Source organism: Podarcis liolepis (genome assembly GCF_965112155.1).
Source record: "Podarcis liolepis genome assembly, chromosome: 15".
Classification (NCBI taxonomy): Eukaryota; Metazoa; Chordata; class Lepidosauria; order Squamata; family Lacertidae; genus Podarcis; species Podarcis liolepis.
The window spans coordinates 46655650-46676831 of record NC_139566.1 but is presented as its reverse complement, the minus strand read 5'-3'; the positions used below and the strand labels follow the sequence as shown (position 1 = coordinate 46676831).

The following is a 21182-nucleotide window of genomic DNA, read 5'->3' as shown; positions in this document are numbered from 1 at the left end:
TCGCCAGGGACTTCTGGTGGCCCAGAATGAGAGGGGAGGTCGCGGACTACGTGGCGAGGTGCGACACCTGCCAAAGGGCCAAACCAGTACACAGACCGCCGGCGGGACTGCTGGAACCGCTGCAAACCCCGTTCGAACTGTGGGAGAGAGTGGCCCTGGACTTTGTCACGGATCTGCCCAGCTCGAGGGGCAAGACGGCAGTGCTAGTGGTGGTGGACTTGTTCTCCAAGATGGCACATTTCATTCCGTGTGCGAAGGTGGCCACGGCGGAACAAACCGCCAAACTGTTCATAGATCACGTGTTCAGGGTTCACGGTCTGCCGCGGTCTATACTGTCCGACCGGGGGCGGCAGTTCATCTCGAACTTCTGGCAGAAGCTGATGGGCTTCCTGAACGTCAAGATCAACCTGGCGTCGGCTAGACACCCGCAGACCAACGGGCAAGCGGAGCGGGTCAATGCCATCATGCAGCAGTACCTGAGATGTTATGCGAATCAACAGCCTGCGACGTGGGTGGATTACCTGCCTCTCGCCGAGTTCGCCTACAACAACACGAAGCACGTGTCCACGGGGGTCACGCCGTTCTTCGCCAACAACGGGAGGCACCCCAGAACCTTTCCGGGACTGGAAAGACTGGGGGAGGGGGAGCCGCAGGCAGCAGATGCGTTCGCGTCGGAGTTGCAGGAAGTCCACGATCAGCTGCGGCGGCACCTGGAGCTGGCTAAACACGCATACAAGGTACAAGCGGACAAACACAGAAGGGTTGGCGAAGAGATCCATGTGGGAGACTGGGTCTGGTTAGCAGTCCACGCAGTGCCGGCCAGGTCGTTGGCGAAGAAGAAACTAGGGCATAAACAACTGGGGCCCTACCAAGTCGAAGAGCAGGTCAACCCGGTGGCTTTCAGGCTGGCGCTTCCGGAGGGTTCCAGGATGCATCCGGTGTTCCACAGATCGGTGCTCACTCCCTACAAGGCACCTCACAGGTTTCAGGAACCAGGAACGGCACCGAGTCCGCTCCGAGAGAGAACCGAGCAAGGGGGAGTGGCACAGGAGGAGCACATCAACGAAGTCACAGAGATTTTGGACTCCAGATGGGGGGAAGAGGGGGTAGAATACCTTCTCGCCAAGGAGGGCACCCCGGCCAGTGCCAACAGCTGGGTGCCGGGCTACGCTTTAGACGAACCTCTGCTCAAAGAAGAGTTTCATGCCCTCTTCCCGCATAGGCCCATGCCAGCAGACTTTTTCGACGACTGGCTTTTCATGCCCACGCTTTCAGCCAGCACGTTCCAGGGGTTCGACTCGGACGAGGAAACGACACGAGACGCCCGTTCCCCGGAGGGGTCACCCTCGGGATCTGCCTCAGAACCCTCGTATTGGTGGGACGATAGACCAGAGGAGCAGTGGTGCAGAAAGTGGCTGGAGGGTCCAGGACGAGCAACGTCCCCAGAAGGAAACAAGGGAGAGACGGACATGGACGTATTCGGGGACGACCCGGGTTTCGAGCACGGCGGCACAGAGATGGAAGTGGAGGTGACCGTCGTCGACGAGAGCAGGGAGGAAGAACCGGAAGCTTTCAGATGGAGACCCGCCACGGGAAGCGAACTGTATCCGACATTCGTCCCCCTGACACGGCAGCACCCAGCTCCCGCACCGGAAGGAGGGGAGGGGGGAAGAGGGGGCTTCGAGGGGGGGATGGATGTCAGGGGTTCAGGAGCAGAGGCAAGGGCAAGGGAGGAAACAGAGAGCGAGGGGGAGGAGGCAGAAGAAAAGATGAGTGATGACGACGACCCGAGATCTCCGAGTCTTTCCAGTGAATCAGAAGATTCACAGAAAGGAGCACCAGTGGCCAGGGCAAGGGGGGAGCCTAGGGGGACACCCCAGGAAGAAAGGACCAGAGGGGGCTCAGAGGGGAGCAGTTGGAAATTGGGACCAGCGTCACCAACAGAGAGCAGGGGAGAGGAAGGGCGCCAGGTATCAAGCGCTGGCAGCTCACAACAGGAGGGAGGGCACGAGTCAGGAGTGGCCACACCTCCATCGGGGAGCGAAGGAACGGTCAGACGGAAAGTGGAAGGTTGGGCGCGCGCGCCAAGTTCAAATGCACAGGAAGGTGGCGCAGTAAGCAGCCCGGAAAGGGAGCCAGGTCCTAAAGCCCGGCGCAAGGAGACAGGAGGGTCCGGGGGGTCAGCGTCAGAAGAATCCCGGAAGGAAGAGACCCCGGGGGGCAGAGGGACCCAGAGAAGAACAGTCAGGCGGAAAAGGTGGAGTAAAGCTAGGGTATTAAGTTGGTGTACAGGGGGCGGAGACTCAGACGGAGCTTCGCCGGTCTGACCCTTAAGACGTAGAGCTGCGCGCAGCAGCTTGAGAATGGAAACTGTAACTCAATAAAAGACTTTTACAAGTGACCGCTGGCTAGCGTGATCCTCTGTGAGCTAGGATCTGGAAGCAGCTCTGACAACAACCAAATGTTCCTGCAGCTTAGTTAGATGAACCTTTGCCTAAAAACAAAGGAATGAACTGTCATTTCCAAATCTTTTAAAAAAGGTCACCCCAAAATCAATAAATCAATATTTGTATCTGTAACTGTATAATGTATTATGTAACGTTCATAGCATATACATGTATTATAATACAGTCATACCTTGGTGTCAGGGGTTTAGGAGCAGAGGCACGGGCAAGGGAGGAAACAGAGAGCGAAGGGGAGGAGGTAGAAGAAAAGATGAGTGATGACGACGACCCGAGATCTCCTAGTCTTTCCAGTGAATCAGAGGATTCACAGAAAGGAGCACCAGTGGCCAGGGCAAGGGGGGAGTCTAGGGGGGCACCCCAGGAAGATAGAGCCAGAGGGGACTCAGGGGGGAGCAGCTGGAAATCGGGACCAGCGTCACCGCCAGGAAGCAGGGAAGAGGAAGGGAGCCAGGGGGGAAGCGCTGGCAGCTCACCACAGGAGGGAGGGCATGAGTCAGGAGTGGCCACACCTCCATCGGGGAGCGAAGAAACGGTTAAGAGGAAAGTGGAAGGTTGGGCGCGCGCGCCAAGTTCAAATGCAGAGGAAGGCGGCGCAGTAAGCAGCCCCGAAAGGGAACCAGGTCCTAAAGCCCGGCGCAAGGAGGCAGGAGGGTCCGGGTCAGCGTCAGAAGAATCCCGGAAGGAAGAAGCCCCGGGGGGTAGAGGGACCCAGAGGAGGACAGTCAGGCGGAAAAGGTGGAGCAAGGCTAGAATATTAAGTTGGTGCACACGGGGCGGAGACTCAGACGGAGCTTCGCCGACCTAGCTACTAGGCGTAGAGTTGCGCGCAGCAGCGTGAGAATGGAAACTGTAATTCAATAAAGACTTTTACTTAATGATCGCTGGCTAGCGTGATCCTCTGTGAGCTAGGATCTTCAAGCAGCTCTGACAGTAAGCTCCGTCTCCCTCTTGTGGGCATCTACAGCCTCGAGGAGGGGAGAGAAACAGGTGCCTACTAGCGAGCTCACGAACGGCAGACGACATGACGGCTGAGCAGCAGATAGAGGAACTGAGAAACGCAGTGGCACAACTGAACGCCGAGGCTCTCGCATCCAGGAAGAGAGAGGAGGAGGCAGCTGCCGCCTGCAGGGATCTCCAGGTCAGGTTAGACGTGCTGACAAAGCAGACACCCCGGCAGGAGGGAATTGGGTTGGCGAGACGGACAGGCGGGCTGGTCTCTCACTTCGATGGGAACCTGCAACAGTATCCCAACTTTAGAGCCGACGTACTGTGCGCACTGCAACTGCTGCATAAAGACTTTAGAGATGAACAAGAGAGAGTGGGGTTCATCATGTCCCATTTGCATGGGGATGCGAAAGCATGGCTACGCAATTTATGGAGAGATAAGGATCCGGCGCTCCAGAATGCAGATGCCTTTATTAAAGCGATGGATGGGTGTTTTTTATCAAGTATTGACGTGGATCTTGCACGGAAGGAGGTGCATGGGCTGAGACAAGGGAGGGCCAGCGTCAGGCAGTATCATGCCCGCTTTTTCGCCTTGGTCAGTGCCCTGGAATGGGACAGAGATTCGGCTCCTGTAAGAGACCTCTTTTGGGAGGGGCTGCACAACTCGATTAAAGATGAGATCGCGAGGGGGGAGAGACCCCGAACCACCCAGGAGGTCGTTCAGAGGGCACTGGCAGTGTGGGTGAGGCTGGAAGGACGTCCGTGGAGCAGGGACGAAGGGCGTGGAGAGCGCGAACCAGCCAGGGGCCCCTCCTTCCTTCCCAGAGAAGCAGCGCGGGCGCAATCCACGCCTCCGCCAGGAGGAGGAGCCGAACCTATGGAGGTTGGAGGTGCAAGGGCTCAGTCAGCAACCAGAGCCCTAGCACCGGCAGCAGTGAAAGCGAAGCCTCCTAGAGGGAACAGGAAGTGTTACGTCTGTGAGGAGCCAGGGCATATGGCAAAAGAGTGTCCCCAGAGGCTCCACAAGCTTACTGCAGCCTCGGCAATGGTGACTGCAGCACCGCAGCAAGGGGGACCACAGCAGGGAAACGACGCAGTCTGGCTGGAGGAAGAGGCCCTGGGGCCCAGCCAGACGTGTTAGTGACGCAGTCCCCAGAGGTTTTACAGCCCGTGAACCCCCTCCCGCCCAAACCAGTGGTGAGGCTCACCGCATCTCTCCAGCTGCCCAATGGGATCACCACTGACGTGCCCATCACAATTGACTCGGGCAGCAACGCGGACTTTATAGGGCAGGACTTTGTCGACAAGCACGCTATACAGTTGCTGCCGGCCACACTGCCCCTGCAGGTTGTCACGGTGGATGGCAGGGAGTTGCTAGGGGGGCAAGTGGTGAAGCAGACGCCGCCCATGGCGATGCGACTTGGAAATCACAAAGAAATCATCAGCTTCAATGTCACTCAACTATCGGATACGCCCATTGTATTGGGAATGAGTTGGCTGGACAAGCACAGCCCAACGCTGGCTTGGTACCAGAGGCAGCTGATCTTCGGCTCTTCCTTTTGTGCTGAACACTGCATCGTGCCCCGGCAGGAAGGAGAGGAAGAGGAGTCACAGCTGCTGCTAGGCACGCTGCAAGCGATTCCCCACAAGTACGCAGAATTTTTGGAAGTTTTCTGCGAGAAGGAGGCGGACAGGCTACCCCCTCACAGACCATATGACTGCAAGATTGACCTGCTGCCGGGGGTGGCGCTGCCTAAGGGGAAACTGTATTCCATGTCAGAGGACGAGCTGCAGGAACTCAAACAGTTCATAGATCATAATTTGGAGCGCGGTTTCATCCGAGAGTCCAAGGCAGCGGGGGGCAGTCCAGTATTCTTTGTTAAAAAGCGAGACACGCCCCAAAAAAGATTGGTCGTGGACTATCGCATTTTAAACAATGGGACCAAGCCGTCGGACTTCCCATGCCCCGAATCGACGACCTCCTGGCGAAGGTGCGGAAGGGAAAAGTGTTCACCAAGTTAGACCTGCGAGGGGCGTACAACCTCATTCGTATGCGGGAGGGAGATGAGTGGAAGACGGCCATGTTCACGCCACTGGGTACCTACGAATACAGAGTTATGCCCTTTGGATTGCAAAATGGCTCCCACGTTTTTCAAGCTTTCATGCATCACGTGTTGGCGGGACTTCTCTACAAGACGTGCGTCTGTTTCTTAGATGACATCCTGATCTTTTCGGAATCGCAGCAGGAGCATGACAGACACGTCAAGGAAGTGCTGACCAGACTAAAGCAACATAGGCTCTACGCCAAGCTGGAGAAGTGCCAATTTGACGTGACGGAGGTGGATTTTCTGGGCTACAAGCTGTCTGACAAGGGGCTCGCCATGGACAGCGCCAAGGTTCGCGCGGTATTGGATTGGAAGAGTCCACGCAACCGGAAGGAGGTCCAGAGGTTTGTCGGCTTTGCGAACTTCTATCGCAAGTTTATCAAGGGCTTCGCGATGCAGACAGCGGCCATCACAGACACGCTTAGCTCCAAGAAAAAGAAGTTCGTTTGGACAGAGGAGGCGGAGCAGTCCTTTCAGGCACTCAAGCGTCTCTTCGCGTCGGAAGAGCAGCTGCTTCACGTCAACCCCAGCAGGCCGATGAGGGTGGAGACAGACGCCTCGGACAGAGCCGTGGGGGCGGTCCTGCTGCAAAAGGACCAGCAGGGGGTGTGGCGACCGGCAGCGTTTTACTCCAGGAAGCTCAGCAAGTCCGAGCAGAACTACACCATCTGGGACAGGGAGTTGCTGGCCATTCATGCAGCGTTCAAAGCGTGGAGGCACTTCCTGATCGGCGCCAAGCACACGGTGCAGGTTTGCACGGACCACAAGAATCTGGAGCACTGGCGCACGGCACAGTTCCTAAACCAGAGGCAGATACGTTGGGCTGAGTTTTTTGCGAACTTCGACTTCCGCATAGAGTATGTCCCGGGGGACACTAACATCATGGCGGACGCCCTCTCCCGTAAGCCACAGTATCTGGAGGACGCAACGCCAGCGGCCGCCATGCACATCTTCGCACCAACAGTATGGGCGTGCGCCGCGGCCACCGTGGACCTGGAGGCGGTGCGACGAGCGTTGCAGGATGACTCCTTCGCGCAAGCAAAGATGGCAGAGGTGCAAAGGGGCACGGCTGCGGCCGACGGTTTCCAGCTACGAGATGGCTTGCTCATCCGTAAAGGGGCCATCTACGTGCCGGGAGATGACCTTCGCGCCAAGGTGCTGCAGCAGCTGCACGACGCGCCCACGGCCGGGCACTTTGGCAAGGAGAAGACGGTGGAATTAGTAGCCAGGGATTTCTGGTGGCCTGGAATGAGAGGGGAGGTCGCAGACTACGTGGCGAGGTGTGACACCTGCCAGAGGGCCAAACCAGTGCACAAACCGCCGGCCGGACTGTTGGAACCGCTGCAAACTCCGGTCGAACCTTGGGAAAGGGTGGCCCTGGACTTTGTCACGGATCTGCCCAGCTCGAGGGGCAAGACGGCAGTGCTGGTGGTGGTGGACCTGTTTTCCAAGATGGCGCATTTCATTCCGTGTGCTAAGGTGGCCACGGCGGAGCAAACCGCCAAACTGTTCATAGACCACGTGTTCAAGGTTCACGGTCTGCCACGGTCTATTCTGTCCGACCGGGGGCGGCAGTTCATCTCGAATTTCTGGCAGAAGCTGATGGGCTTCCTGAACGTCAAGATCAACCTGGCGTCGGCGAGACACCCGCAGACCAACGGGCAAGCGGAGCGGGTCAATGCCATCATGCAGCAGTACCTGAGATGTTATGCAAATCAACAGCCTGCGACGTGGGTGGATTACCTGCCGCTTGCCGAGTTCGCCTACAACAACACGAAGCACGTGTCCACGGGGGTCACGCCGTTCTTCGCCAACAACGGGAGGCACCCCAGAACCTTCCCGGGACTGGAAAGAATGGGGGAGGGGGAGCCGCAGACAGCAGATGCGTTCGCGTCGGAGCTGCAGGAAGTCCACGATCAGCTGAGGCGCCACCTGGAGCTGGCCAAGCACGCATACAAGGTACAAGCAGACAAGCACAGAAGGGTTGGAGAAGAGCTCCACGTGGGAGACTGGGTTTGGTTAGCAGCCCACGCAGTGCCGGCCAGGTCGTTGGCCAAGAAGAAACTAGGGCATAAACAACTGGGGCCCTACCAAGTCGAAGAGCAGGTCAACCCGGTAGCTTTCAGACTGGCACTTCCGGAGGGTTCCAGAATGCATCCGGTATTCCACAGATCGGTGCTCACTCCCTACAAGGCACCGCACAGGTTCCAGGAACCCGGAACGGCGCCGAGTCCGGTCAGAGACAGAACGGGGCACGCGGGAGTGGCACAGAAGGAGCGCATCAACGAAGTCACGGAGATTTTGGACTCCAGATGGGGGGAAGAGGGGGTAGAATACTTTCTCGCCAAGGAGGGCACCCCGGCCACTGCGAACAGCTGGGTGCCGGGCTACGCCTTGGACGAACCTCTGCTCAAAGACGAGTTTCATGCCCTCTTCCCACATAGACCTATGCCAGCAGACTTTTTCGACGACTGGCTTTTCACGCCCACGCTTTCGGCCAGCACGTTCCGGGGGTTCGACTCGGACGAGGAACCGACACGAGACGTCCGTTCCCCGGAGGGGTCACCCTCGGGATCTGCCTCAGAACCCTCGTATTGGTGGGACGATAGGCCAGAGGAGCAGTTCCGCAGAAAGTGGCTGGGATGCTCAGGACGAGCAACGCCGCCAGGAGGAAGTGAGGGAGAGACGGACATGGACATTTTCGGGGACGACCCTGGTTTCGAGCACGGCGGCACAGAGATGGAAGCGGAGGTGACCGTCGTCGACGAGAGCAGGGAGGAAGACCCGGGAGAGTTCAGATGGAGGCCCGCCACGGGAAGCGACCGATATCCGACGTTCGTCCCTTTGCAACAGCAGCCCCCAGCTCCAGCACCGGAAGGAGGGGAGGGGGGAATGGGGGGCTTCGAGGGGGGGATGGATGTCAGGGGTTTAGGAGCAGAGGCACGGGCAAGGGAGGAAACAGAGAGCGAAGGGGAGGAGGTAGAAGAAAAGATGAGTGATGACGACGACCCGAGATCTCCTAGTCTTTCCAGTGAATCAGAGGATTCACAGAAAGGAGCACCAGTGGCCAGGGCAAGGGGGGAGTCTAGGGGGGCACCCCAGGAAGATAGAGCCAGAGGGGACTCAGGGGGGAGCAGCTGGAAATCGGGACCAGCGTCACCGCCAGGAAGCAGGGAAGAGGAAGGGAGCCAGGGGGGAAGCGCTGGCAGCTCACCACAGGAGGGAGGGCATGAGTCAGGAGTGGCCACACCTCCATCGGGGAGCGAAGAAACGGTTAAGAGGAAAGTGGAAGGTTGGGCGCGCGCGCCAAGTTCAAATGCAGAGGAAGGCGGCGCAGTAAGCAGCCCCGAAAGGGAACCAGGTCCTAAAGCCCGGCGCAAGGAGGCAGGAGGGTCCGGGTCAGCGTCAGAAGAATCCCGGAAGGAAGAAGCCCCGGGGGGTAGAGGGACCCAGAGGAGGACAGTCAGGCGGAAAAGGTGGAGCAAGGCTAGGATATTAAGTTGGTGCACACGGGGCGGAGACTCAGACGGAGCTTCGCCGACCTAGCTACTAGGCGTAGAGTTGCGCGCAGCAGCGTGAGAATGGAAACTGTAATTCAATAAAGACTTTTACTTAATGATCGCTGGCTAGCGTGATCCTCTGTGAGCTAGGATCTTCAAGCAGCTCTGACACTTGGGTTGAAATAGCTTCAGGTTAAGTATTTTTGGGTTGCGCTCCGCGGTGACCCACAAGTAACAGAGTGCGTTACTTCCGGGTTTCGCTGCTCGCGCATGCACAGACACTCAAAATGACGTCACGCGCATGTGCGGTAGCGGCGAAACATGACCTGCGCACGTGCAGATGCGCTGTCGCATCTTACGTTTACTTCAGGATGCAAACGGGGCTCCAGAACGGATCCCGTTCGTATCCAGAGGTAGCACTGTACAGGAAAAACAGAGCTTGCAAATTTTCTAATATTTGTACAGTGGTACCTCAGGTTAAGTACTTAATTCGTTCCGGAGGTCTGTTCTTAACCTGAAACTGTTCTTAACCTTAAGCACCACTTTAGCTAATGGGGCGTCCCGCTGCTGCTGCGCCACCAGAGCATGATTTCTGTTCTCATCCTGAAGCAAAATTCTTAACCCGAGGTACTATTTCTGGGTTAGCGGAGTCTGTAACCAGAAGTGTATGTAACCTGAAGCATGTGTAACCTGAGGTGCCACTGTACAATATTTTGTACATTGTACATCACTTCTTATTGCTTAGAATAAATCTTTGTTTATGCTGCAAGCACCATAAAGTTCCCCCATCACTTTGATTGTGTGATGTGCACTTATTACTTCTGAATATCTGGAATACGGATGGCTCCTGCTTCCAGGATTCTCCAATACAGTTTTAGGAGTTCAAGGTGGAAGCTACACACATAAAAAATGCTGTGAAAATGCTTAAAAAAAATTTTCAAATACATTGAATTTGGGATAGCTCACTGTTGCCATCTAGGGTCACATTTATATTTTGCACTACACAACACATTTAAAAAGTTTTATTTTCAGCTGTATAGCTGAGTCCCCAGACGCCTGTAAAAGTTCTAAACAGTTCCATAAAGTTTTTTAAAGTGCTATTACTTATGATTAGTCTCAGGGGACTGTCATCGGAACAGGGGAGAGGGGTAGGGAAATACAGAAAGCCTCCGACGCTGCTGAGGAGCAGCTCCTCGTCCAGCGGTGGGGAAAGGGGGTAGCCAGGCGAGGGGAGGGCTCGAAGATGCGACTGAGAGCCCAAGCCCTCACCTAGCCTGGCTGGCCAGGAAACAGACATGCCGTTTCCGTCGCCCAGCTTGTGCAGAGGGGTGAAATGTACGGAGGGGAGGCGGAGATTTGGGGTGTCTAAGTTCTTATGTTGGGGGGGGAAACTGGAAGGGGCCACTCCCAAATCTGCAAGTGACTAAGACGGACATGAACTTTGGGGTTCTGCGCTGTAAATAGTTTGCACCAATAAAACCTGTAAAAGACAGGTCAGAGTCCTGCCTGGTTACTCGCGAGCAACCACCACCAGCACCTGACAAGTAGCAACGTTACATATACGGTGATTCCAACTTTTCATTTCGGGGTGACCTTTTTTCAGAACTAAGAAGAATTAGTCCCTTTTACAATATTTCTAAGCAAAAGTTCATCCCGTTATGATACAGGAAAACGGGTGTTTTTTTTGGGGGGGGGGGAGGAGGAGGAAGTAAAAAAGTTACAACCCTAGTCCTGACTCTTCATTGGATGTCCAGCAATTCTACTGTTAGGAGAGATGGAGAAAATGTTTTCTCTATCTGCTTTCTCCATTCCATGCATAATTGTGGGATGTAAAAATGCAGTCAAGTACAACATTTCTACAGTGGACATTTTAGGGGATGTTTTGTCCCACTCAGGAGAAGACTTCCTATTTCCTCCTGAGCTGGGACAGACTTGAGGAGGGTGAGGTCTATTGTACTAGCATGGAGGAGCCCACGGCCTCCATGATCAGATCAGTTTGTCTTCTCCATTTTGTATGTTGCTGTGTGTTTGGAGAAGTGACTGCTTAGTCGCAGTCACTTGGGACTAACTTCTCTATGGAATAGTTCTAGTTGTTATGTAACCTAATTCTGCCTTCAGGAATATGTCTGTGAACCTGAATGAATCTGAGTAAACTACTTTTATATTAGCATTAATCAGATTCTTGTGTTTATTCCTTTTTAGAAGGGATTTTACCAGGAAGGAATCTTTAATAGTAAGACTCAGATGAGTCAGCAACAAGCTGATTGCTGCATAATTTAAAAAGGGGGATGTTTGGAACTCTGCTAGAATATGGAACTTGCTAGCGCAAGTTAGGAAGGATATCATTAAATAATATATCCTCTCATGCCTCCCTAATCATCCCCACAATAATTTTATAAGCTTCTATCCTGTTGTCTCTTACTTGCCTTTTCTCTAAATTAAAAAGTCCCAAACACTGCAAACTTTCCTCATATGAGAGTTGCCCCATCTCCTTTATAATTTTGTGTATGTAAAAAAATGGAAAAAGGGAGGGAAGCTCTATTTCCAAAAAGTTTACAATGGAAACTTAGAGCTGACTCTTCCCCATCCTTTATTATTTACGGAGTGAACTGAATAATGCTAAGAGGACTTGGAATTTAATTTAATTGGACGTATAATTGCTTATTTATCTTCAGTTGGACAGAAGAATGAAAGGAGTCTGCCAAGGAACTGATAAGGTTCATTACTGAGTCATCTGCAGCTTTATTTTCATCCATGAAAATCTGTTTTTTAAAAGTACATGTTGCCAGTGTGAGGGCCCTGATCCAGACTAGAACCCCAGTGAGAGGGACTCTTTACCCATCTCCCTATAGTCATAATTTGCCTGTCTTGCTTTTGGGTCTGGAAGCTGGGAATGGGTAAGACAGGAGAGCACTGTCAGTGTCCTTCTTTCAAAAACAAGGTACCGTATTTTTCTGTGTATAACATGCACCCGTGTATAAGATACAGCCACCAATCTCCCACCCAATCGCCGCTGCAGCAGTCAATCGCTAGCAGGCCTTGCTGCAACCACGACTTGCCACTTACAAACTCATGCTCGCGGCTAACACTAGTCGCTCGTACCCCCTCTGCACTATCCGTGTATAAGATGTGCCCCCATTTTTTAGATTTTTCTATAATAAAAAAACATTTTCTTATACATGGAAAAATATGGTATTTATTTGTATTTATAGCAAATGAAACATTTTTTTCATTATAAGGTTTGACACACATTATCGTGGCAGAGAGTCTTCACTATAATAATAGCATAGCATTGATATAATAAAGGGGATGCATCTTACCTGTTCAGAGCTTAGAATTTCCTATGTTCAAGTATAATGCAAACTAGGTTTACACTGTTTTCAGTATAACCTTCTCAATGTTTTTATATTGAGTTTTGGTATTCTAGTGTTCAGTGAATTTATATCAACATTCCATTGTGTCTGCAAATGGGTGGGAACAGGATAGCTCAGGATGGCGTTCGCTGCCTTGCAAGAGGCTGTTTTGCCCTGGCAGGTGGCGTATAACTTTATTAACTAAATAAATGTCTGTATAGTCCTGGTTCCATTCCAAATCACAGCCTTCACCAGCTGCTGCTTTCCATGATATCCAGGTTCTTCATTTGGTAATGGGATGAATGTCTCAGCTGAGCTGCATTAAAAAAATACCTGTCTTAAGAATAAGAGAGCAGAGTGCTACTGCTAGTTTTTGTCTTGTGCATGTGTTCTCTTAATAGTCAAAGCTAATGAGTATAGATTAAAGGTTTTGCATTGAAAACAGAGAGATCAACTTGGTTGCAGTGGTGAAGTGAAGACAAAGAAGGGTTGGGTTGCTTGCTTGGCTTATTTTCGTTCCCTCTTGGGGTGCAAGCTGCACCCTGTGTCATCACATAGATATGTAAAAGTCTTTTATTTTTTCAGTAAAAACATATTTATTTGCCCAGGCCCGCTACCTGATCACACACACGCACGCACACATGCACGCACGCACACACTTTTTGCCCTGAGCTTTCCCCATGAAAACCTGTTCTTTAAAGCTGAATCGGAACAAACATCAATTCAGGCTTGCTCTGACTGAGCTTTAAAGAGTGGGGTTTTGTGGGGAAAGCTCTGGAGCAAAAAACAAAAAGGGTGTTCAGACTGTGAGCTTTAAATCCTGAATTATGCCTGGAAAAAGCAAATGAAAAGTAAGTGTGGTCATACTGTTTTTATAATGACTGCATAGTATTATTTTGTTTGGTTTTATATTTTACTCTGTGCTGTATTGTGACTCACATTGTACTATGACCTGGGGCCATGGTAGGATGTAAAAACTGAACAATTCAGGTTCTACCCAGAGTCTCTCGCCTCACCCAAGAAAAAACAACAACCCTGTAGAGTGAATGAAATGGTTGTGTTTGCAGATGTCTGAAAAGTCTTTCTCTCTCTTTTTTTCCCTTGCACTATGTGTGTTTCTGGTCCTGAGGCAGGCCAGTGTCCTCATCTCCATAAAGCATCATTCCTTGTGTCTCATCTTTTGAAGCACCATAACCTCTGAGCCACCCTCACCACATCAGCATGGCCATCTCATCACGTCTGGCTCTGTGGGAACAAAAGGAAAGTGCCATTCCCCTACCACACTGTTAGCCCTTCTGCATGCAGAGAGATTGGAGCCTATGGCATGAGGGAGGAGCTTTGCCCTCTCCTTGAAATCCAGGCCTTTACAAACCCAATGAAAGCACTGCAAATGTCTCCTGGTTCCCTGTTGCTGTGGCTAACCCATGCCCAATACTAAATAGCTTATCACCAGCACAATTTAATTTAATTTTAGATTTTTGCTTTCCATATAGAATTCTGCTGCTTTTGGTTTCTTCTTCTGGGCTTCTCTGCTTAGAAGTCTTCTCCTGTATTTGCCGGGAGGCTGATTCTAGCCCTCCCTGCCTCCCCAGAATTGAAGGCAATTTGAAAAAGGAGATGTGCCCAGTCATCCCACATTACCTCTGGTCTAATGGGCTGGCAGGTCCTTGCATTGCTTTAAAATTTGCAACCTGTGTGCATGGGAGGAAAGAAATGGTTATGTGTGCAGCATGGAAAAGTATCCTTTTCACCATCCTTTTCCCTCTTGAACCCAAATGCCCACCTGCTGCCAAAGTTTCTTTACAGGGTTTGCATGTGCCAATTTCATCCCTGCGCTGCCACAGCTTGGTTTCCTTTGAGCATCTTTTCTGTCCTTGTAGCTCCTCTTAGGAAATCTTCAGTGAGAGCAGATTTTATTTCCCTTTTCAAAATCCTGACAGAGAAGCAGCAGATGGGTGTAATTGGCTAGTGTGGTCTGTGGCCCTTGTGGCAGAGGGTTCTGTGGAATGCCTTTGCCAACGCTGTACAATAACTCAATTTTTGCTTGTGTATACAGATTAGGGAAGAAGACCGCAGCCCGCCACCCACCTCGCCACCCCCACTTTTCTCGGTCATTCCCGGAGGCTTCATCAAGCAACTTGTGCGGGAAACAGAAAAGGAGTCCAAAGAAGCAAAATTAAAAGAGAAATTAATTTCCAAAGAAGATGTGAGTAAGAAAACAACACTGGGACTTCAAACATTCAGCTGCAGTCTCTGCACTGCTGAATCCTTGGGCCTGTCCATATTTATGCATTAGTTAGGTGATAATCTATTTCCCCCCCAAGGCAAATGGATAAATGGTAAATGAAAACAATTGAATAGATTTGGACAATTATTCCAAACCCAACACTTGAGAAGTAATACAGACTGACAATTGCTGTCTGAAATGTAAAGGTATTGGCACCTAAGGACAAAAATCAAAAGATATTGGGCCAATATTTTTATTATGCAGCCAACAGAAATGTCACAAAATGGTGTATAAGCTTTTGAGTCCCCCAAAATACTTCACCAAACTAGAAAGAAAAAAGGAAAAGGAAAATAAAGACGGGCATCTCACACCACCCCTGGGCTGACTGCACTGGCTACCATTTAGTTTCCAATTCAAAGTGCTAGTTTGACCTATAAAGCCTTAAATGGCTCGCCTGGCACCTTTGTTAAATATCTTTAGGTGTCAGGCGAAAACATTCCCCTTTTTCCAGGCCTTTGGCTGATTAAACAATCTATGGCCTTTTAAACTGTGTGGTGTGTGTGTGTGTGCGCGCGTGTGTGTGATTGTTTGTTATTATGGTATAAATGTTTGTGTTTTTATATTGTAAACTGCCCTGTGATCCTTGAGTGAAGGACAGTATAGAAATATTATTAATATTAGTAGTAATATTATCATCATCAAAGTCTGGGGGAGAGAAAAGTGCTTGAACAGCAGCCTTTTCTTTCTCTTCCTTTCCCTCCCCACTTTGCATTTTTGCCATCTTTAGGTGTCAGGCGAAAACATTCCCCTTTTTCCAGGCCTTTGGCTGATTAAACAATCTATGGCCTTTTAAACCAGTGTTTCCCAACCTTTTTTGGGCAAAGGCACACTTGTTTCATGAAAAAAATCTCGAGGCACACCACCATGCCAGATGGGGAAAGGTCACTTTTTACTTATGTAAAAAAAAAATAAAAAAATAGTAACAGCATAGAAGGTAATGGTTAGGTTAGCATCCCTCTTCCAAATATGCTAGGTTTTTATTTGCAGGGACTGTTCTACATGGGAAAGCATTCAGCACTGTCATTCTCCCATCTGCCATCTGAATTGGTACTATTCTGGGTCAACTTACTCTGCTGCATGTGTAGATGAAAATGGCACCAAGTGTGGGGGAGGGGGCAGAACAGGTTTCAGATACAGGATATTAAGCATACACGTACTTCAGATTGAACTGGTTGCTTGCTTTGCAAGTTTTCATTTCCCAAATGACTGCCTTGGCAAGCGCAATACCTACCAGGCTCAACGCCGGTCTCACGCTGCCGCTTCCCACGCTCTCAAGGACCCGGGAGGAGGAAGGCGTGAAGGGAATCCCGAAGGCGCGAAAACCTCGCGCATGCGCAGGCCTTCCGCCTGCAACAGCCCAGTAGGCCGGCCGAAGCGAGCGGCGATGGGATGTGGGAGGGAGCTCGCTCGCCGCCCCGCGTGTGCCTATGTGGGGCACGTTACAGCCCCGTGACGTCAGCGCCACGCAGGCAGCCAGGCAGGCAGACGGCGAGAGCCCCGCGCTGGGCGGCCTCTCCTCGTCGCCGCCGCCCCGCCTCTCGCCGCCCGACTTGCCCGCCTCCCTCCCACGGCACACCAGGCAACGTCTCGCGGAACACCGGTTGGGAAACACTGTTTTAAACTGTGTGGTGTGTGTGTGTGTGTGTGTGTGTGTGTGTGTGTGTGATTGTTTGTTATTATGGTATAAATGTTTGTGTTTTTATATTGTAAACTGTCCTGTGATCCTTGAGTGAAGGACAGTATAGAAATATTATTAATATTAGTAGTAATATTATCATCATCAAAGTCTGGGGGAGAGAAAAGTGCTTGAACAGCAGCCTTTTCTTTCTCTTCCTTTCCCTCCCCACTTTGCATTTTTGCCATCTAACCTGATGAAGAGTTCTGGGGAACTGCAAAGTTTGCACACTATTTTTTTTACATTTTCATTTGTCTAATAAAGGTATTGCCTTAATATGAAATTATAATGGGTTGGGAGTTACTCGTGCGTAATCCTGCTCCGTTTGAGCATTAGATTGCCTGGTTAAACCCTCCGGACTGCACAGCCCATCTCAGCGTGGCTGCCCTTAGTCACTCGTAGAATCTGTCTGTGGGCGTTTCTTAAAGCGTTGCCAACATAAGAGTTGTTTGACGCCCAATCGTCTCCGCTTCTCACTGCGCGGGAGTCTCCTGCGCAGGATGGGCGTGGGCAGCGGGGTGCTTGGGCTCTCCTCACTAACTTCCAACGAAGAGTCCTGGAGCCCCTGCACCTCCCTGTCCCGTTGCTCTCCTGGATCCCTGGTGTTACACTCATTCTCTTCCCCTTCTTCCCGGCTGAGTCTCCCTCTAGCGCTTGGACCTTCCCCTTCAGAATCAGAGACCCTCTCCTTCTCCCGTGCCTCTGATGGCAGTTCCCTGACAGAAATATATTCAGTTTTGCTATTGAATTAGATTTTGGCGCAATAGAGGAAATAATTACAGTAGAGTAGTGCTAACATCACATCACCTTGCATTAATTTTTAGGGGAATTAATGTCAATGGCTAAAATGTATATCCTACCCCCCCCCAGTCCAAATAGCTGCTATGGGTAGCTCACAGTGATAAAATCATAACCACCATATCAAATGATAAGTCAGCCAGTCGCTACAGTTACACTGGTTTGATGTTGAAACATCTATCAAGCAGAGAGGCAAGCAGGATCATGCCCTAAAAACCCTTTACAAGAGGGAAGCTTTTGCCAGACTTTGAGAAGGTCAGAAGGCATGCCTTAGTTTAGCCCCTGCCAATTCATGTCTTACTTTCCACTGAAACTCACAAATAAGATGTACACAAACTTTTAAAGGAGATGGCCTCCAGGTCCCTTCACACACCACCATTTTGGATGTGCATCTAAAAATGTAGAGAGAACACAATGGACCCACTATGGACATGAATTCTCAGCAGTGAACAGTGATTGGCCTCAGGGGCCTGTTAGGTGCCCACATTGGTTGGCAAATCCAGGTCTTCCCTGTGTAATGTGTGCAATACTTAATTTCTGGCAGGAGGACCCAGCTGAGTCCAAATACCAGGCTGATAATTATACAGTATACTGGAAGAATTCAGAGTGTGCTTCTTCGACAGACTGGTCCAATAAAATATGGGAATAGCACTTGTGGAAAAATTGGCACAAAATTTGAAGCTTAAAGACTCCTTTGTAACTGTTTGGTATAGCTTTATACAAAACAGTATAGACACACAGTAACAAAATGAAACTAGACGGCTCCCCTCACGTTATAAAATGTCTTGGTTGGCATAAACTGAATATTGCTTTCTGTACAAATGGTTGTCTGGGATAGGAACTCACAGTATGATGCAACCTCGATGTTATTTTGGATGTATGGCCTTAACGCCATCTTCTGGACTGGTATGGGATATTTTATTATTATGTGTGCATGATGTTGTAATATGTTGTAAGAATCTAATATAACCTATTTAAAGGCAACAAACCCTACCAGACACAAATACCTTTGAAAGGCCCTTGAGATGACTATGTCTCAACTGATGCTGCTGCACTCTAGGAAACACCCCTCTGCTTTGTTTGGAAATGGGCATGACTAACTCCTCTGGTGCTAATGTCTTTGAGTGTGTGTTTGTTTCCCAGCCTCCAGGGAAGCAGGTTGACGGGCCCGTGCAGCAGTTTGTAATCAGGGACACCAACATTTTGGAAGTGGGAGAGGACATGGCCAACAAGGGACAGCTGCTGCAAGGACAATTGAATGGTGAGAAGCATGGAGTGGAAGGTGAGTCTGAGATTCCAGAAAGGAAGCCTTTGCCTTTCAAGAGAACTGCCCAGAGGGGCCACACCCAGCAACCAGTACTGCCTGTGCCTGAATTAGCACCGGCCACTCCAAAATCAGCACCAGCAGTTCCAACACTGGGCGAGGAGGTCCACTTGGATGCATCTCAGCCTCCTAAAGTTCCTGAAGCTCCAGATCAAATCAAAAGCAGCAGTGCTAAGGATCTACCTGGGTCTGGAACAGAACATGAAAAGAAGGGCCATTTACTCTGGAACAAACACTTTGAAAGCCCAGGAAAGGATAATTGGAAAATGAGGACCAAGGAAGAGGCTGTGAGCAAGCCAGGAAATAAGGCAAAATTTACAGGGAAGGGGAAAGAGCTTGGAGAAAATAAAGAAAAGGCCACAGACAGTGGGAAGCAGCAAGGAGAACCCAAAGAGAGGCATGTAGAAACCGAGAAAGTATTAGCAGAATTGAAGGTGGAACAGGGAGAAATGGAAGAGGAACTGTCTCGGAAGGGAGGAAAAAGAAATCAAGAATCTCCAGTAGCAGAAATGAAGGAGAAACCAGAGGAAATTAAGGAAGTGTTGGCAGGAGAAAACAAAGAAGAACTTGGAGAAAGCACAGATTCGGACAAGGTGAGGTTGATGCTGAATTCAGTGTTATGGGCCCACTTCCTAGGGTTTCAGCTGTATATCCCTTTGCTGGGGAAGGGCTTCATCCTGCACCCTTGGTGGTTTTACCTAGTGCAGAGCACTCTGCATGTGTCCTGGACAAGGCCTCCCAAAGATTCCTAACTTCTCCTTGCATGGCTATTTTTTCTTCCCTGGAATTTGGAGTTCTGTCTCAGCTATGCTGGTTTTCAAAGTGGAACCTCTGCAGTAGAAATCCCGCTTGTTTCCTCTCCTTGGTTCATTCATTCCCTCACTGAGTGAAGATTCTTTCACTGAATGTCAAATCTTCAGCCATCTCAAATCTGAGATTGCTTTGAACATTTGGACCAAATCAGGAAGGAATAACTTTGACTGTGGGAGATCCCTGACAGATGAATGAATTTGGATGAAAAGCAAAAATGATCCACAACTATTGTGCACAATTATTCCCCTTCCTCACTCTTCCTTCCTTCACCCAGGTGTACCATGATGTCTGGTATGAAACAGAGAAAGTTTGGCTGTTACAAAAAGATGGATTCATTCTTGGTAAGGTGGCCGTAGTTTTCTCCAGCCTTTACACTTTGTAGCTACGAGGGTGTGAGAATGTCAAGGTGGGAAGCTGCTCTTTGTTGGTGGTGCATGTGCTCCAGATCACAATAGTGCACATGATCATGTGTGTGAATAGGGAGGGGTGCATTACAGCAGAGGCTTCTCCTTCAATTAAAGGGATAGTGGTGGCAGAAAAGGTGTGACCAAGGAGGAACAGGAAAGAATGGCTACAGAAATGGTCCCACTGGGTGCAGAATGTGTAGAGTTGCGTGAGATTATCCACGACCTGAGGATGGCAGGAGGGGAGAGTTTAGGAGCATGGGAAACTGCTTTATACCAAGTCAGACCCTTGGTCCAGCTAGCTCAGTATTCTGTACAGTGACCAGCAGTGACTCTCCAGGGTTTCAGGCATGAGCCTCTCCCAGCCCTCCCTGGATATGCCATTGGGAATTGAACTCAGGAACTTCTGCATGCAATGAAAGGCAGATGCTCTACCACTGGGCCTTGGGAGCCCCTGTGTTGAGAGATTGCCTTATACACAGCTGGTCAAACAGCTGGTCTATCTGGGTCTACACCAGCTTTCTGCAACCTGCTGTCTTCCAGAGAGCTTGAACTATAACTCCCATCAGCCCCAGCCAGCATCAGTGTGCTGGTTGGAGTTGATGGAGTTGGTGAAGGCTGGCCTTTGCTGGCTGGCAGCAGTGGCTCTCCCAGGTCAGGCAGGAGCATTTCCAGCCCAACCTGAAGACTCTGGGAACTGAACCTGAGGACTTTCTGTCTACAAGAAAGGCCCTTGGACTGCCACTGATCTGTGGCCAAGCCAAAGAGGAGAGAACAAAGAGCCTTCAAGTATTTGAAGAGTCATTTCCCTCTCACTACTCCATCCCCCCCCCCTTTGGCAGCTACTGAACTGAAGCCAGATGAGGGCACTCCTGAGCTGCCTCCAGGGACAGTCCGAGTCCGAGTGGAAGCTGATGGCTCGATCATGGAGGTGGATGAAGAAAAGGTCCAGAGAGTGAGTTGTTGTGCCTCTCCCTTCCTCAAGCTTCCAGCAGAGCCCATGGCTGCAGCAAACCATCCCTACTTGGTCTAGTTCTGAGGCACGTTCCTTGCCTACTTCAGATACATGGGCTGCCTCTGGACTGGGGAGGCTTTCTCCTCAGGAGTCCCCTTGCTTTCCTCACAGTCCCTGACTTTCAGGGCTAGCCCTGCTATGAAGCAGGGTAAGGTGATGGGGAGGTGCTGGGTGCCTCCAAGCAGTCTTCTTCCTAAACATGCCCTTAGGTGTGTGGTGGAGGACGCTATCCTGTTGCCCATTGTGATAGGGCAGTTTGAGGGCACATTCCACCATGCAAATGATGAGCAGAGGTTGTTTGCCACCCACCCACCCACCCACCCTTGCCAGCTGTTTTGAATGAAGCCCAGGCAGTCTGTAGGAGAGGGGGAGCTGGTCTGAAAGAATACAGGCAGAGGAGCAGGCCGGTTCTGCCACAAAGAAAGAAGAGCATAAGAAGAGTCTGCTGGCCCTTCTAGACCAGCTTCCTGTTCTCACAGTGGCCAACCAGATGCCCCA

General features: G+C 50.8%; 1 protein-coding gene across 5 annotated transcripts in view; it reads left to right on the top strand.

The window, feature by feature from the left end:
* The window catches only part of MYO18B (myosin XVIIIB), a 349431-nt gene that overhangs the window by 33021 nt on the left and 295228 nt on the right, over nucleotides 1-21182 (top strand). For 2 of the 5 annotated variants that reach the window (XR_014519475.1, XM_083476631.1), the window contains exons 2-6: nucleotides 13502-13628; nucleotides 14425-14574; nucleotides 18272-19045; nucleotides 19540-19606; nucleotides 20512-20624. Coding sequence is in view for 3 of the 5 variants with exons in the window: in XM_083476631.1 (XP_083332757.1) it covers nucleotides 13590-13628; nucleotides 14425-14574; nucleotides 18272-19045; nucleotides 19540-19606; nucleotides 20512-20624 (1143 nt within the window). In the remaining 2 variants the exon portion in view is untranslated. Of the gene's footprint in view, nucleotides 1-13501; nucleotides 13633-14424; nucleotides 14575-18271; nucleotides 19046-19539; nucleotides 19607-20511; nucleotides 20625-21182 lie in introns of all 5 variants that reach the window. The other 3 variants (XR_014519476.1, XM_083476632.1, XM_083476633.1) reach the window with 2 other exon arrangements.